Source organism: Diorhabda sublineata, chromosome 1 (assembly GCF_026230105.1).
Source record: "Diorhabda sublineata isolate icDioSubl1.1 chromosome 1, icDioSubl1.1, whole genome shotgun sequence".
In the NCBI taxonomy this organism is placed as follows: Eukaryota; Metazoa; Arthropoda; class Insecta; order Coleoptera; family Chrysomelidae; genus Diorhabda; species Diorhabda sublineata.
The window spans coordinates 11,221,843-11,241,303 of NC_079474.1; the positions used below are offsets into that span (position 1 = coordinate 11,221,843).

Here is a 19,461-nt window from a genome sequence, read left to right on the forward strand (position 1 = left end):
AATTATAAAATTTATCTATTTTTCGATTTTTATGGTCCAAAAACTATTAACATTGAAGAATATAGTACGAAACTATTCACGAAAATTGATTGTTTTTCATCGATTTCATTTTAAGCTATAAAAACTGAAAAAATCATTTTTTTTGGATTTTTTTTTTAAATTGTTTGTTAATTGTTTATTTACTGTTTTAAATCGTAAAAAAAAACGGTTTTGCAAAATAATCCTTTACAAAAATTTATGGTAATTATACACTTTCACGGTCACCTGGTTTTTTGGCTCTAGAAAATCGACAAATGGATGGATTTTAATGTTCTTGGTCTCAAAATGTTCCATTTTACGGCGGATTTATAAAAAAAATTAGTAGAAATAGCTGGAATGAAAATTTCTCATAGATTTACTGTTTTAAATCGTAAAAAAAAAACGGTTTTGCAAAATAATCCTTTACAAAAATTTATGGTAATTATACACTTTCACGGTCACCTGGTTTTTTGGCTCTAGAAAATCTAGAAAAATGGATGGATTTTAATGATCTTGTTCTCAAAATGTTCCATTTTACGGCGGATCTTTATACGTTTATATTCAGCGCTTGGGGTTTTTCGATGCCGATGCATCGATGCATCTTTTTTCACGTTGTAGTTAATGATATTTCTTTAGACAAACTAGTAGCAGATTTTAAAGACAAGTAGAATCTTAAATTATTCTCAAATACATAGCCACGGGCTGAAAGTTTCTATAAATATGATTATGTGATGGAACATTTAATGAAACATTACGAATTTTTTACATAAACTCGATTTTTAGACTAAGAGGGTTTATTTTAGTTATTAACTACTCACATCTTCATGTAGACGTCGATAACATTTTAGACAACCCTCGTAGTATAATTTCTGAATCTATTTAGGGAAATAATAAAGTTGCAAGAACATTTGGCGATAAAAATATTTTACTACCAACGGTTTTTCATGTTGGGCAGCGTATATAACGTAGCGTATATATATTTTTTTCACAAATCATTTTAGAAACTTGATTAGAAAAAAAATAAATTAATTATATGTGCTGGTAATAAAACTAATCTTATACAAAAAATTTATCCGGATTCAGCCCTTAATAAAACCCTACGAATTTCTTACACAATTTACAGATTAGGTCTCGTTTATCTTCAGCCCTTCGTAATCTATCCGTGTCGCTAAGATTATTTTTCAAAATGAGAAGAAGAAAATGTTATTAGTTTTGTTTATTCGACTTCAAGCTACATTATTTCAGATTCCAAATTTGATTTTATGTATAAAAAGATCTGTCAAGTTAGCGCGCCAAATTTAAAAAAAAATGAATTCTGATAAGCTAAAAATTGCCGTTTTTGCCCAGAATTTGCCGTTAATTACACTGGCCGAAAATATTTTTGTAACACAGAGACCTTCATTTTTAAAATGGAAATACCCGTCCAATAATAAAAAAATTATTTATTAAGCCCCAACACGTACCACTTTTCAATAGTTTAATTATCCCTGTTTACATTAGCAGGTTGGTAATTTTATAAAAGGGTAGTTAATATCGGTAAATTTTATGGCCGAAATGTACCTTAATTAAAAATTAGTATTCTGTTGAATTTCAAAGTAAGTGGTTTACTGTTCATACTGCAAAAACTTATTATAAATACGAAAATGTCGAGTCAAACACGCCGCAATTGCAAAACTTCTCCTGACAAATGTGAAATTTCAAGCCAGATAATTTTTCGAAAATGTGAAAAAATCCTGTTCAAATATTTTGATACCTAAATTGGAGACCAAGACAAGCAGTGGGCCCCCACGCATGCTGTATTAATTGTAGCGTGTCATTGATGCAGTGGATGAATGGACAGAAAAAAAACATGCCGTTTGCAATTCCAATGGTATGGCGGGAACTTACTAATCATTTTGACGACTGCTATTCTTGTCTAACAAGGTTATTCTAAGAAAGGAAGGCACAAGATCGAGTATCCAAATTTGCCGTCTTCTATACGACCTGTTCCCCATGACGAAGATTTACCAGTACCAAATTCGCCTTTAGATCCGCAAAATATTGTTTTAGAAGATATCGGAGACAACGTATCATCATCAGGAAGCTCCGAATAATAATGCACTGATCCTATTTTTACTCCAAGTACCAGTTCCTGCGAGCCACATTTGATTGTTCAAAGTGAGTTGAATGATTTGGGGTTATCAAAGCAACAGTCTGAACTTCTTGCTTCCCGTCTTAAGGAATGGAACTTCACAATGAAATTCCGTTGCCCTGAGAGAAAGATCCAGGTACAAAGGCTTACCGCCTATTTTTAAGAAAATTTTGGAACATTTATGATACCACGCCCGTTTAAGGGTTAACCGACTGAATCAGACTATTCGATAGTTCAATATTTTCAATTATGGAGGGTAGAGGTAGGGAGGACCGTCTCATATGGGGGCTTAACTTAAAAACTGACCGCTCGTAGACGGTAAACTATAATTCAAAATTTGACCAGAATGGCGCTCCTGTCGGACGAGATATATAACTTAGTTACTTTAGATATAGTGAAGTATGCAGTGTTAAATATTTTTGAATGACTTGACTGTCCTTATTCTTGAATTTCTAGCGCTTTATTTAATGCGATAGTAGCGCCTCCCCAACGTAAATAATTTGATGGACATCTTCTGTAGCACAGAGATGGTTCTCCTTACCTCCACCCTCCATATTTTCAATGCCAACATTTCCCAATTTATCATAAATTAATCTTTGGGCCAAGATTTTCAATTCAGTGGTCTTTATTTATTGAAAATCCTCGTTCAAGAGATAAGCATAATATTCTTTCTCCCTTTTCTAAGGTATAGTTGCTCAATGATCAGCTGGTATTTGTTATGCACAAATTTCCGAAAAATAAAACAGATAATACTGAATAGTACAATAAAAAGTACGCTAGATGGTGTGACAATCGCATGCGCGCCAACTTTTCAATCTCATTCGAGGAAACGAACAAATTCTAGTAGTTGAATAATCTCTATATCTATAAAAGAGGATGTCCTGACTGACTGACTGATTCATTCACTCATCAACGCCCAGCCAAGGCTATTAAAGATAAAAACATGAAATTTTGAGGGTGTGTTTGTATCGGTGTGTAGAGGTGCGCTAAGAAAGGATTTTGCGAAATTTCGATTTTAAAGGGGTAAAGCGGGGTGGGTACGCAAATTCGATTTTTTCGTTTTTCTCGGCCGCTAATTGGGATATCGACTTCGTTTTTGCACTAAAACATTCTCCGTACAAATACCTAAAAACCAATTTCTGCGATTTTCATAATTCGACTTGGAAAGAGTTTAAATAGTTAAACAAAAATTTTTATTACGGAACCAATTCTTCATGACGAAATGAGATATCAAAGCGATTCTTTTTTAGAAATGGGTCCCGTGTGGATATCTAAAAACTAATTTCTCCTTTTTGATTTCTTTAAAAAGGTTTAAATTCATTTGATGGAGAATACGTGGAGTTTCGATCTATAAATTCAGTGTTACAAATTGATAATGCTGTGCAATACCCATCTCAGTTCATGAACACGCTCAATCCTCCAGTTTCCCGGCACATAGACTTATACTAAAGGTTGGAACACCGTTGATGTTGTTACGAAATCTCAATCCTCCTAAACTGCGTAACGGTACGAGACCGCGTGTGAACGCTCTTCAGAAAAACGTAATCGAGGCTACAATTATAACCGGATGTGCCAGAGGGGAATCCCCCTTTATACATTCAGACTACCCTTTTCAATTTGAAAGAATGCAATTCCCTAGTCAATCTTTGAACATAGCAGGAATCGATTTGATCTTTTCTTTATAACACATATAACATAAATAATCCCAATTGAAAATTTTCATTTTTTCCAGATTTTTAGAGAAATTCGACGACTTTTCCAGTAAATTGAAAATTCCCTGACGTTTCCAGGTTTTTCAGGTTTTCCAGTTTTGTGGCCACCATGTATATGCATTTGGGCACATAAAATTGCATTTCTACTTATTGCCATGCACTTGGTTTTTGTTGCATTTATTATTCAGCGGGTATCCATTAACTTTAACGCCATAATCAGAGCCCTCAAGAGTGTCAGCAAAGGCATTCTGTACATAGAGGGTGAACAGCATTGAAGACAAAATACACTCCTTGCGTACCCCTCTTAAAATTTTAAATCTTCTGTGTTGGTTGTCTAAATCGGGCTATCCCGATGAACTTCTAGACGCCTACAAATCCATTGGTGTTCGACGTCATTGAAAATTGATTTCCTCCATTCCCGTTTGACATTTTTTCCCGAAAATTTTGGAGCTGGCAATGATGAGCACCAAGATATTAGGACAATGAAAATTCGGTATCAAGGACGATGGGATTTGGCCATGATGGGTGATTTCTGTTGGTTTTCAAAAAGAGAAAGGAAAAGGAAAAAGTAGAGCCAATTGATATTTAAAGTGATTTTTTTTTAAAGTTTTTGTGAAATTATATTTTTAATAAATATCAAATATTTTACTAATAAATGTGGTTCTATAAATGTAACATAAAAACCTTACGTGTTAGAATTATTTTTTTCATATTTTCGTATTTGTATATATTTTATCACATTATGCTATTCATTCTTGTGTTACTACAAAAAATTTGATTTGATACGCTAACTTCAGTATCAAAATAGCGAACCATCCCCTAAAATTTGGCTCTACTTTTTATAATATCTAAAAATAACCACATAGATAATTGCCGCTTGATTTGCCGAATATCATTGCAGACATCGGGGCGCGTTGGCATCCGGGGCAAAGCGTGAAAAAACGTATAAAATCCGGAATAATTTATTGGTAAGAATTGGATTATTTTCCCTGTTTTACCCCAGATGCCAACGAGCCCTGAGGTCGGCAATGATATTCGGCAAATCAAGCCGCTATTATATAAGTGCTTTGTTAAGGTGATATCAGACGGTTCACTTTTTATTCATTAAGAATGGAACGTCTATGCATTAAATTAATCAAAAATGAATTTATTAGTGCGATTTTGGATTTCGCCATTCGGCATTCGGCATCCGAATGAACGAAAAATGAAACGTATGAACACGAAGAGAACGTTACCTCGAATTCGTTTGACGACATATTCGAGGAAATGAGCGAATAAAGTACATTTTTTTTTGTCATTCAGATATGCTTAATAGTCTTGGTGATCAATGTCCTTCGTATACGACAGTGAAAAATTGGACTGCAAGCTTCGAAAGAGGTAAATTTTCCATTGAAGATGACGACCGATCGGGAAGGTGGCCAGTTTCTGTCTGTAAATCCCCGAAAATATCGATGCAGTTCATGACATGATTTTATCAGACCGTCGAATTGGGCTAAAACGGATTCATCGTGTATTTCATGTCAATTTGGACAGCGTGCAGGTGTAGAAGCATCGCGTTCGATCTGTACTCGATTTGAAAACGATGTAGACTTATTAAACTGAATTGTTACTATGGATTAGACTTGAGGATACATTTCTACGATCCAGAAACAAAGCAACAATCGATGGAATGGCGACACTCTGGTTCTTCAAGACCTAAGAAGTTTCGTGTCCAAAAATCTGATGGAAAAGTTCTTGCTCCAGTTTTTTGGGATATTCATGGAGTAAGCATGATTGATTTTTTGGATAATGGTAGAATAATAACTATTCGACATTACTGACTACTCTACGGTAAAAAATTAAAGAGAAAAGACGCGGAAAGCTATCCAAAGGTGTTTTGTTTTTGCAGGACAACGCCCCTGCACACAAATCTCATGTTGCCATGCAAAATATTCGCGATTTAATTTTCTTCCAACGAGAAGATAATAAAAGCTGTGAAGGTCTGGTTTGTATAGCAAGAAGAAACATTTTTTTTAAAGGTCTAGAGACGTTGCAGGTTCGCTGTAATAAATGTATCCAATTAAGAGGAGAATATGTTGAGTAACAAAATATTTTGACATTGAAATTTTGTTTGGTTCTATAGCAGGCTAAGAATTTTTCAATATATCCTCCAATATATATATTGGCTGGCCTTGGAATTGTAGGAGACACGGGTCTATATACCCTCTACAGGTAAATTTTCAAATAACAAACAAAAACTCTGTTGATCGTGCAATCTATGAGCTTTTTCGAGCAACCAGTAAATATCAAATGATAAATTCCAAAAATGCTTCTTACAGATGCAAATAAAAAACTCAAGAACGTAAATTTTCGGTAACAGCCCTTTTAATACTATCCCCGATCAACAATTCTTAATTAATATAAAAATAACTTTTCACTAGCTAAATAATTGCCATTTCCAAATCGCCACCCAATTGCTCCCCTTTTTACAATAGGGCTCGTTGGCAGCTGGGAATTTCGCGCCAAAAAACGGCAGTTTTTGATCTTGTCAGATGTATTTTTTTTTTAAATTTGGTCCGCTAATTTGACAGACTCGTAAATAAGATCTATAAGAAACCGTCGTGGTTAAATATGAGTTACAACATTGCCAAGTTTGAAAAAAAATATCTTTATATTCACGTCGTTAGATTTTTCGATTTTTATCACGAGCAAAATACAAGATATACGTACATAATCGTCCAAAAGAATGTGACAACCTCTTTTTGAGCTTTTGCATTCGAGACAGAGCCCCGCTCTTCTTTTCTCGCATAGTAACTCCCGACGTTGGTAAACCTGATAAGCCTGGAAAGTAATTAAATGTTATATTAAAATTATAACTACATTTACAAAAATAATAATGTTTATTTCGAGTCGATAGGATCAATATTAACAAATTTACAAAATTCAGAAGTCTGGGTATATTTTATACCGTCAGAGATTCGTTTCAAATAGGTATTACGTCATCAGCGCCGATTGTGTAAGAGAGCGACTTACCTCGAAATGATCTCCACAACAAGAACGATTACTTATACTTGATGAAACAGTCTATTTTCAATGCATCACACTATTTGGTCGGATGAAACGGCGCTAGTGACGTAGGCAAGCTATTAGCGCATTGCAAAAAGAAATGAGAAACAAAATTTTTATCAGGGTTATTATGCGGAAAATTGCAAAAATGTTCATAAGACTTTTTATTTAGCTCGGTTTATCGAATAAAACTTTAATTATATTATAAAACAACTTTTAAATACATATAATAAATGATTTCATTCAAAAATCGCGATAGACTAAATTTGTTGCACTTTGGTCCTCAATTCCCGTCATCCTATGTCACAAAAAAGTTTTACTGATGGTTATAGAACTATCAGATCCTAGTGCATAAATATTTAAAAAACAAAAACTGCTGTAAAGGAAAATAAATATTCTGATAAACATCAAAACGTGACTCATAAGTACTTTCACGACAACTATCGAATTATCTGCCAATTTACTAAGTTTTCATCGATTTTCAAAAAGTTTACCATACCATTTGTACAGCTTAGTATTCCAAAAAAGCTAAAGTCTTATCAAAATGACATTCCAACTTACAAAAACAAAGATAAAGGCAAACCAAAGAATATCAAAATGTTTCCAAGCCAAGACTGGATTCAGACAGGAAGATCCGTTTCCACTACACTGTTCAATATTCAATGGATAACACGTAAAATCGATTTGAACAAAACAGAGACACTAAAAACATGGACAAAACGACGATTTGAACATTGGAAAACAAGATTAAGGAAATTTGCGACGGGGGCAGATAAGCCCTTCGTGGGACCCGAACCCTTCTGTGGTATCAGTCACAGAGCAATGGAAAAACCACTGGAAAAGACGGTTTATAAGAGCAAAACAAATTATTGGGACAACCTACAAGCTGAGTTAGGCTAAAACTCTTCTGGGAAACTATAACCAGAGTAGATCTGCATAGTAAGAACAATCGGGCACTGTCGCCGGAAGACGCTAGACCTAGCAGATAATACGGCGTGCAGGTTTAGTTGCACAAAGGACTAAACCTCTATCCACATTCTCTAGAAGTGTGAACTCCAGAGCATCTGGGAGCCTATGAAATAGAAGACAAAGATCTCTGTCAATTAGAACCATCCCACATTCTAGCCTTTTTAAAAGGAGAGGGATTAATTGATGAGCTGTAAATACTGGGATTTCCAGTATCGCAGCAAGAAAGGGGGATCCAATAAATCCTTTGAATCGCAGTGTACACGAGACCTCTAATACGTACAAGAAAATTAGCAGATCCTTCATAAAAACTGTACAAACAGTGAATTCACGAGTCAACGAAAATAAATCAAGCAAGTTCAATATTATGTATATTTTGGGGTGGTTATCAAGGACGAAAGTGACAAGAAAGTAAATCTAGAAGCAAGTATGACGAAAGGACGTATACAATTGCAAAAAATCTTTAGAAAGACGAAGCTACATCTGTACAAAACAATAATAAGTTTAATAGTGAGGTATGGAAGTCAAACGTGGTTTCTCAACAAAGTAGAAGAAAAATTAAATATATGGAAAAGAAGAATGCCAGAATAATAAGAATACTGGTCATAGAACAAGGAGGGAGGAGAGAAAAAAGGAAGACCAAGGAAAATATGGTACGCGGAGGCGATTGAAGACCTAAAACCAGGACTAGAAAACTAAAGCAAAAAACAAGAAATTGTATAAATAATTATTGTGACAGTGATAACATGGGTCAGACATCTTATTATTTAGAAAAAAGATTGAAGTTCATCTTATTATTTAGAAAAAAGATTGAAGTTCATTAATAAGATTTTTTTCAATTGAACACCTCTAAAGACATTTCCTATATTACAATCTAGTAAAACAGTGACCAAACACTAACTCTAAGGGCTTGATCTTCTCAAGTTTTTTTTTCTATCCCAGTATTGTAAATGAACTTCGATTTAGTATAGAAAACTTAAGTAATATGAATAAAATTATATACCTTTTCTTAGATGGAAAAATAACAACACGTCCCTCCAAAAATTTGGGCATTTATAACAACAACTCATTTTCACTGAAAACCGTAAGACACAGTAGAAATTTTATGATAAATACTTTATTAACCGACCACAGTAAAGCATATAATAATATTAAATATTTATTTAGATGAATTGTTTGATAAGATAAACAATTCGAATAAATTTCTATGAGCAATACGAGGAGATCATTGCTTTTGACAATTTTTGAAATTTGTTGTAAACAATAATATAAAAGTAATTAGTTTATCGTGGAAAAATGGTTGACGGAACTGAGATATCGATTTCGTTGAAGGTCGAACGGGTCTTAGAGATTTGCCAATATACGGGGTCTTCTATAATTCACATTATATTATAAGAGGGTTGCTTTTTAAATTCGATCCTCAAGTCTATACATTCTTGCATACGTTCGAATCGATTCTAGTATTTGATATCGTATGAATATGGGGTGCTAAAAGACTTCAATAGTTTCTTTAGGTGTCCGCACATCTTTTGCTCGACAGTAGGGAACAAGATAAAAGCAGTAGGCGATAAATCTAAATATTTAGTCGTGTGACTGACACTACATGACTTTCACAACATTTCGATTAGTCAGAAAAAAGTTAGAGCCATTTAAGTGAAGCTAATTTTGTTATTTAAAAACAATAAATTTTAAAAAATTTTGTGTTAGTTTATCATTGCTTCTTGATTGAAAATAAGTACTGTATGGCTTCAAAAGTGTTATCCGAACTCTGCTCCATCGAAAAGAACCATTTGTTATTGGTTTACTGAATACATCGATGATGGTGAATGATCTGGTCGTCCAATTGAGGTGGTTACACCAGAAAATATCAAAAAAGTCCACAAATTTGTTATATCTAAACGTAAATTGAAATTGCGTAAGATAGCTGAGGCAATAAAGATATCAGAAGGCAGCTTTTTTCAACTAGACTCAAAGTCGATCAAAAAACAACAACGTGTTGATGATTCAGAGCAGTGTTTGGCCGTGTTTACATGTAATCAATCAGATTTTTTGCGTCGATATGTGACAATGGATCCATCACTTCACTCCGGAATCAAATCGATCATCATCTGGTGTTTGAAGACACACCAGTCAGTTGGGAAGGTTATGGCTCCAGTATTTTGGGCTGCGAATGGAATATTGTTCATCGACTATGTCGAAAAGGGAAAGACAATCAATAGCGAATACTAATTAGAGTTTTTGAATCGTTTAAATACAAAAATCAAGGAAAAACAGCCTCATATGTCAAAAAAAGCCATAGTTTCATTAAAACAATGCACCGATTCACAAGTCGATGGTGCAATTAAACGAATTAAACTTCAAATTGCTTCCTCATTCACCACATAGTCCAGATCTAGCCACCATTGAAGACAAATCCTTTTACAAGAATGCATCGAGAACTTATAGAAGCGATGAAATGATTGTATTGCTTATTGATGAATAAAATCGATTTTTGGCAATAAAAATGTGTTTTTCTTAATTAGTCACTCGAATTATTGAGTGATATGTTACAATCGATCGTAGCGTGGTCTGCGATCACCTAAGAGGCCCCACTATCTGTTTGTAAATCACATGCCGATCTTCTTTAATCATCTTGCGCACAACACTGATAACAAACAAATTTTGGCAGACCTTTTCGACATTCATCATTGACGTACACACCGACCATGACGAAATTCTCCAAACCAATTGGAAACAATCTTCTCCGATGCTGCTTTATTACCAAAAGCAGCTCGAAGCAATTCTATACATCGTTGTTGAGTAAGGTCTTTTTTAAAATTATCGAACGTAAGCTATCACCTGGAGTACTGTATAATGCTAGCAAAAAAATTCTATTTCCAGCATTGACAATGACATCCCAAGAGCAATTTTCTTGTTCGATTGTTTAATTCGGGCTTTGCCTCAAACATCTTCATGACTTCATTTCCTTTTCCAAAAAGTGCTGAGGTGGTATCACATCCGGTGAGATGGTGAGTCCACATGGACTGACGGTTTGTTAGGTGTTTACCTAATTTTTCATTTCATAATTTTGTACGAGTGCCGTGCGTATTTATGACATATAGTGGAAGCAATATACGACATGTTTAAATTGAAACATAGAAATCTTCACAAATCACTTACGAGGCACCCTCTGTATGTGGTTATATCGAAATTTGGTAAAATTCGATGTATCAAACGTTTTTCTAAAAATATCATCGTTAAAATTACGCTTTGACTTCTCCGAAGTAACAATGACGTGTATTTTTTAATGTAAATTAAATTTAACAAGTACTTTATTACGGTTTTCCGCCTTTCTCACCTACAGATCGTAGCCGACGACCGACGAATTCCTTGTTTAGTTCTTCAACGTTCGCTATTGTGAGTCATTGAAAAAAAAAATGTTTAATAAATGATGAATGCCATTGAATAAGCAATTATGTCGACGAAAACGGTCGCAGAACGACAATAAACAATGAGAAATAGCGAAAGTCGATTTCGTTAAAATTTATTTCACTATTATAAAATATGTTATGTAAGAAAAGTTGTAGGTAACGCAAAAAATGTAAATTTATTATGTGTCTAATGAAGTTACAGTTCGTGTAAGGCACTATACTTTTCCTACGCCCTTCTATTTTCGATATTGAGATACTAATTAGGCCATTAAATATGTGATGTAAATTAAATACAGTAAACTAAATAACTTTCCTGATCAATCCAATAATTTCTAGAACTTTCTATAATATTTTAAATCGCTTATAATAAAGTGTAATCATTTTAGGAGTTTCCAGCTCATTCTAGAACTCTATCGAACATTCTAAATCGATCATAACAAAATTTCGCTCATTTTGGAACTTTCGAAATCATTCAGAAAATTTTTGGAACGTTCTCAATCGATCATAACAAACTTCACTCATTTCGGAACTTTCTAGATCATTCTAGAACTTTCCAGATCAACTATTGATCAAATTTTCATTCTGAAAGCAGTCCACAATACTATGACCAAGGATGAAACTTGAAGCTCCTCTTTATGGTATCAATACGTAGATAATATGTACCCAGCACTCGAAATATCTATAAAAATACTGCATTTGGTGAAAAATTACACTGAATAACTAACATCAGAATAAAGTAGCTGTCGAAGGAAACCTATCGGAAAATATGAATACAAAATCAAGGAGACTGACTTATCGATAATGTTGCTCAATCTTGTAGTAGATATGATCTTTAGAAGTGGTGACATTTGGAACCAGGTAATGATTTACAATATAAAAAACACACATCCTTAACCACGCAGATGATGTGCTACTTATAAATAAAAGAAAGATCTACTGAAAATAAAACAAAATAATATAGACCCTGCATAGAAACAACACCAACTATTACATCACTCAATAAGTCGTGTGACTGAAATACAGATGGCGCTGTCATTGTCAAATCCATATGACGTTTGTGAAGTACTTTCATGAGACTAGGTGTAAAATTTCATGACATTTTGATTAGTCAGAAAAAAGTTAGAGCCATTTAAGTGAAGGTAGTTTTGTTATTTTCAAAACAATTCCGCGTGTCAATTTATCATTGCTTCTAGTTGAAAAAAAAAATACTGTACAAGGTCAGCAATGGCTTCAAAAAATGTTATCCGGAATCTGCTCCATCGAAAAGAATCATTTGTTACTGGCTTGCTGAATTTGGTGGTGGTCATACAGGCACCGATGGTGGTTAACGTTCTGGTCGACCAATTCAGGTAGTTACCAACTCCAGTGAACACAAAAAACTCCACAAATTGACAACAACGTGTTCGTGATCATCATATGAGTGGACTGCAGCCAGTGAACCACGTACGAAACGTCCAAAGGCTCAAAAGTGAGCTGGAATGGTTATGGCTTCAGTATTTTGGAATGTGCATGGAATATTCTTCATCGACTATCTCCAAAAGGGAGAGACAATCAATAGCGATTACTACATAGAGTTGTTGGATCGTAAAAATCAATGAAAAACGGCCTCATATGTCGAAGAAAAAATCACTATTTACCAAGACGATGCACCGATTCACAATTCGATGACAAAGATGGTTAAATTGAACGAATTATATTTTGAATTGCTTCCTCATCCACCGAATAGTCCAGATTTGGTCCCCACTAACTACTGGTTATTCGCTGATCTTAAAAAAAATGCGCACCGGTAAGGAATTCAGCTCAAGTGAAGAAGCAATAGCTGAAACTGAAGCCTATTTTGAGGCAAAAGACAAATCTTTCTACAAGCACGGCATCGAAAAGTTAGAGAAGCGTTGGAATTATTGTATTGCTCTTGAAGAAGATTAAATTGATGAAGAAAATCGATTTTTCTCCATATAGCACATCATTCAATAAGTCGTTGGACTAACTAAGAAAAACAGGGGGTACAGTTCAGGAGTTCGACAAATTTTCACGTCAACGTTTATAATTTATAATTTAAATTTGACGAATCTCTGTAGAGTAAACGATTTATTCAATGGAAAATTTTGAAGTTTTATTTAAAAAGTATCTTTAAACGTCAAAACAAATGTAAATAGTTCTATTGCAATGTTTTTATTATTTAATTAAACTATTTGTAACGATGGGGTTAAATTATGCACACTGACATTAGACACTATAACATTCAATTATATATCAGAAATAAATTTCACGAATAAATCTAGAAAGTAAACTAACAAAAAAACGTCGCATTCCCCAAACTTCAGACTCTTCCATCAGAACCGAACAGGACAGTGTTCACGTTCCATATCGTGGACACTCGTCGTAACATAATTTTTGACATTTGGTGCCATAATTGTAGAAAAAAATGATCATTTGGAGCACAACCCGTTTTTTCCCCAAAAAAATACATTTTACCAAAAAATGAATCATTTTTTAAGTTTCTAAATATTTCAAAATTAAGAATATGTTGAAAATTAGTCTGCAACCAAGCAGTTTAGGACTAAATATTTAAATCGAGAAATTTTTATCTTTATCAAGAATCATTTTACCTATTCGGAAACAAATTGTATACAGGGTAAAATAAAAAAGTTTCAATTAAATCAATTGAGGATTTTTAAAAATCAAAATTGACGCGTTCACTAACGCATTTCACGTTGTAAATTACATTAGGTCGTTATTATATATATTCAATATTTATAGAAATAACGTTTTATTGTGACAATATAACGCGAATCAAATTATTTCCACAAAATTCCCTTCGGAGAACCCAAGCTACGATAACATATTAGAGGGATAACATGCCACCCACACTCTATTCGCATATGTGTACATCTGCTGCTAACTACGAGGGTTACAATCCACAGTATTTGATATTTTGGAAATATTTCGTTTCATGAAAGCTACTCGATATACGAGGATATATTGAAAAATTCTTATAATACCATAGAACCAAACAAAATTTCAATGTCAAAATATTTTATCACTCAACATATTCTCCTCTTAATTGGATGCATTTATTACAGCGAACCTGCATCGTCACTAAAGCTTTCAAAAAAAATGTTTCTTCTTTCTGTGCACACCCGACCTCCACAACTTTTATTACCTCCTCGTTGGAAGAAAATTTACAACTTTTTAAACTTTCTTTTTGTTAACGAAAGAGATGATAGTCGACCAGAGCCAAATCTGGTGAATAAGGGGGTTGTTCTAGTAATTCAAACCGAAAATCACGAATATTTTGCATGGCAACATGAGATTTGTGTGTAGGGGCATTGTCCTGCAAAAAGAAAACACATTTGGATAGCTTTCCGTGTCTTTTCTCTTTAATTTTTTCCCGTAGAGTGGTCAGTAATGTCGAATAATAATCTCCAGTTATTGTTCTACACTAATTCAAAAAATCAATCATGATTACTCCATGGCAATCCCAAAAAACTGAAGCAAGAACTTTTCCAGCAGATTTTTGAACACGAAACTTCTTAGATCTTGGAGAACCAGATTCCATCGATTCTTGCTTTGTTTCTGGATCGTAGAAATGTACCAAAGTCTCATCCATAGTAACAATTCGGCTTACGAAGTCTACATAGTTTTCAAATCGGGCACAGATCGAACGCGATACTTCTACCCTTGCACGCTTTTGGTCAACATATTTGGGGATCCATTTTGCAGCAATTTTTCTCATGTCCAAATTGACGTGAACTATATGATGAACGCGTTCGTTTGAAATATTCAGTGTTTCAGTTCAGATATCCGTTTTAGCCCAATTCGATGGTCTAATAAAATCATGTCATGAACTGCATCGATATTTTCGGGGACTGACAGACAGAAACTGGACTTCCCGATCGTTCATCATCTTCCATGGAAAATTTACCTCCTTTGAAGCTTGCAGTCCAATTTTTCACGGTCGCATACGAAGGACATTGATCACCAAGGGTATTAAGCATATCTTCGTAAATCGGCTTACCTCTTAAGCCTTTTAAATACAGGTGATGATGGCTCGATACTCCAATTTTTCGATTTTCACAATTTCGGTGGACATCTGTTTTCTTTTAATTTATTTCGTAACTCTGGTTTACTTTTTTGACGTCAAACTTTACACTGACACTTCTAATAATTTATTGTTCGTTGCCATGGTAACGCAATATTTTGTTTATGCATGGAACTGGTCTAGGCTAACTAGATATCAATACACCCTCGTACAATTAGCGATTATCTTTGTATACTATAATAAAATTTTTTTGATCTAATTCGATTTTATGCACCTGTGGTTTACCAATATAAATATGACGGTGAAATATCTGCCCTAACCTCAAACATTCTGTGCAGGATAGAAATTTTTGTCAGACGATGTACGTAAATGCCAATTATGGCGATACGTTCCCGATTTTTGTAATATAGTCGATCAATCTCTACTGACGGACATCTCATAGTCGTAAGGAAGAAAAAAGAAGAAGTATCGAGGGAATAAAAGTTTCTAAAGTGGGGTCCTGTGACACGTTTATCCACTTTTTTCAACATTATTCGATTTTCGTGTTACAATTCAAAGGGATATGGCTGATAAGTCGCTTTTTTCTTTAAATCTTAAAAGGGGGATCAACTTTTCAATTTATTTTTCATCAAGTAGATTCATTTTCAATACCAAGAAGACAAATTATGAGAAATGAAACAATAAAAATTGAAGTAAATAAAAAAAAACGACATGTTCATTCATAATATAGGGTGTTTCATTATAAAAAGATTTGATACAAACAATTCGGGAGTAATAAATGAAAGCTGGGACATATGTTCAAAGTGGGCACCTTGCAACCAAATAAAATTCCCCCACCTGTAAAAATTGAGGAGGTTCTCACCCCGCTTTCCATCCCCGTTGTCCGAAGAGGACGAAAACCCCAAATTTCCCCAGGCACCCTGGAAAAACTCTCTACAGACCCCAAAGTCCTAATAGAAATCCTGGCAACTACCATTATGAATTCCATCTCCGCTTCTCGCACCATATTCCCCCCTTTTATGGATACAACTGTACCGTCACTAGTGACGTGGGTAACCGCATCCATTTCGCATTTTCCCAACTTCAGGAATGCCTTTTTTATGGTCATACTAAAACTAACCTTGCCGGCTCTCCCTTATCAATAGATAAAACCCAACCTCCCACACACTCTTCGTCGATCGTCGGTGTTGCAGGTTTTCTACGGTTCCCCTGCAACCTGGTGAACCGTGTCACCAGCTACATGGCCGAAGATAGGGAATAATGCAGCCGCAGCTGTCCCGCCCGCTCCCTTTTAAATTTTAAATAAACAAAATTTTCAAATGAAATCCCTCAAAAAAAAATCCAAACCGAGAAGAGCCGTTTATGCTTACAAGCTTCGTTTTCTTCTAGCCAAAATCTTCCTGCAGAGGAGCTATTCCTACATCAGGGCCTACTCCAACAAAACCCACTCCTTACAAAAAATCCTTCTTATCCTACCAAACTATAACCAACGAATCTTTCTCTCCTGTTAGTGTTTTCAACAAATAATTACAATTTATGATATTTTTTTCAGAATGTCTCTTTATGGCGAACGGTTTCCTTAACATAAACAACGATCTAAAAATGTACATATCTCCTAAACCATATATTTTATAGAGATAAACAAAGAGTAACTTTTTGTGGAAAAATCTTTTTAATTCCGGGCATCTCGGACCTTCTATTCGTAATTGGTATTGAATTTTTGACCTCCGAGGTCTTCTTTTTTGGTTATCCTTCGTATATTATATAATTTTGATTAATCAAATGATAAGTTTTCGTACACGGATTTCTAAGAAGAATGAAAGGACTATAATACTTGATGTATATATCATCTGTTTTTAAAAAAAAATTTTTTTATTCCATTCCAACATTCCACATTAACATCTGAATATGAATCATCACTTAAGCTCATCCCATTATATTATTCCGTTCTTAATGATACAGCCGTCCATTTACGATTACTGGAATTTCCTAACTGCCTACAGGGTGTATCAGAAAGTACCTTCTACTCAAAATAAGAAAAAAATCAAATTACAACAACTTATACGCAAATTTTTCGTAATTATGATATCCCACCAAAATCTAATTTCTCTTTCATTAATTAGAATCGAAATCAAACGATATTAAAACAAAACTACGTCCAAAAATTATCGAAACTAACCTAACTTTCGTCATAACGGTGATATTTACTATAAAACAATCAAATTCGTTTACGACAAATAAAAAAATGATAGTAAAACGAAAAATTATCATCAATTTGTATTTTTATATTATTACGTACCCGGAAGGTACACCGGACCAATTATTTAAGTTTAAAGACGATCCCCGTTTCATAAACCAGGAAAATTAAAGGACGAATGTGAAGACTCATGACACCTGTTTGGTTCGTCAGCCCTATAAAGGAAAAGTTTTCCTGTATTCCTGAAATTATGTCCCTATCCCTCTCAACAATTTTTTCTCTTTGGGCTTATACTCTCAATAACCTCCAAGTCCATCAGAACGTCATCATGAGGCAAATAATGAACGATCCTTGATTCTAAGCAGACCAGAGAAGAGAACATCCAGAAAATAAAGGAAAACGGAAGGACGTCTAATCACAAAACAGTCTAACCTAACATTCAACTTCAAAAGGACCATGATTATCCCCATCATTCTATAGATTTATGTGGCACGAGAATAAAATAAAGAGAACCATCATGAGAAGCTCAAGCTTAGCAGAGCATCAGCCTGAGACAAATAATCTTTCATACTGAGCAGAGCTGCAGAGAGTAGAACCAGGAGAACATTCAATAGATTAAGGAGAATCCACTCCTGGGAGCTGTAAGACCTTGCAGTTGGTGGAGTGGCTCAGTAACTTTCTCTCTTCTTGTGCCGTCTTGACGGACTGGTGGAGAGGAGTGAAGCTAAGAAACAGCTCAAAAATCCAAAGGATTAAGTGTTGTACGCTGATGCAATGACAATTTGTTGTCCTCCCGGCGTACTACACTCGCAAGGATTGAGGAGGGTGGTTTAGTGGGTGAGAGTCCCACACAAACTCACAGAATTTGCAGCCGCCCGTTGTGAGGAAGGCATTAGCTTCCACCCCACCTCTGGGCAAAAAAAAAGATTAAGGAGAATGGAAGGACGACTGATGAGGAGCTCAAATTCAACAGAGCATCACCCTGAGACATCTTTTATACTGAGCAAAGCGGCAGAGAGTTGAACCATTCACTAGAGATTAAGACAAATGGACGACTGTAAAGAGTCAACACAAACAAACTTGAAATTCGACCTTATAAGGACCATGGTTATTTTCTTAATTTTGTTTTATATAGCACGGGTATATACTACTAAGAACCGTCATAAAACGCTACAGGTACAGCATAACAACTACCTGAACCAAACAGTGAACTGCAGAGAGTTGAACCAGAACGATTTTACCAGGAGAACGTTCGAAAAGCCCATTAACCAAATACGAGAAAATACCTCAACCACGACGAAAAGTGAAGACACTACGAAGAAGAAAAATGATAGTAGAGGGCTAGTTGTTAAGTGGGGTCACCAATTAAAAGGCTAGTTCATCTGAAGATTATAGGGATTTCATTTAATGTGTGGATTTGCTCTTAAAGCACCCAAAGAATAGGCCGAGCGGCAAAGACGACTGATGACCCGTTTGAGCGAAATTAGGGCACCAATTGGTTTTCAAAATCTAGAGATTTTAGACACAATGTTACTCGCTGATAAAAGAGTAAAAATGAACCTTTCAAAGGCCGATATTATAAGAGTGTGAGCTAAACAAGAATCTAGTCATTTCCTTTTGGCATACCAATCATTTGGACGTAACCAAAAGATCATGTAAGTGATTGTTAGTTTTATTTGATCTTTCAAGATGATAATACCAGACCACATCGCACGAAAATGATACAAAACATCCTAGAGGAAGGATATATATCCAAACAATGAATTGGACAGCAAATTCGCCAGACATGAATCCCATTGAACATATGTGGGATTATATTGGCATAGCAGTACCCAATGGAGAGAAAACCCTTCAAGATCTGACTTTTCACACTTCAATATATTATTATTACACTAAAGTATAAGATTAAACACATTTTATGAATTTAAAAATATTTTTTT

At 34.7% G+C, this 19,461-nt stretch overlaps 1 protein-coding gene across 2 annotated transcripts in view; it reads right to left on the minus strand.

The window, feature by feature from the left end:
* The window catches only part of LOC130452428 (cyclin-dependent kinase 14), a 77,814-nt gene that overhangs the window by 54,773 nt on the left and 3,580 nt on the right, over positions 1–19,461 (minus strand). The window contains exons 1-2 of one of the 2 annotated variants that reach the window (XM_056791707.1): positions 8,876–8,991; positions 6,571–6,681 (exon numbers count right to left, since the gene is read on the minus strand). In XM_056791707.1, the coding sequence (XP_056647685.1) occupies positions 6,571–6,681; positions 8,876–8,942 (178 nt within the window). In that variant the 5' untranslated portion in view covers positions 8,943–8,991. Of the gene's footprint in view, positions 1–6,570; positions 6,682–8,875; positions 8,992–19,461 lie in introns of those variants that run through there. The other variant, XM_056791706.1, reaches the window with a different exon arrangement.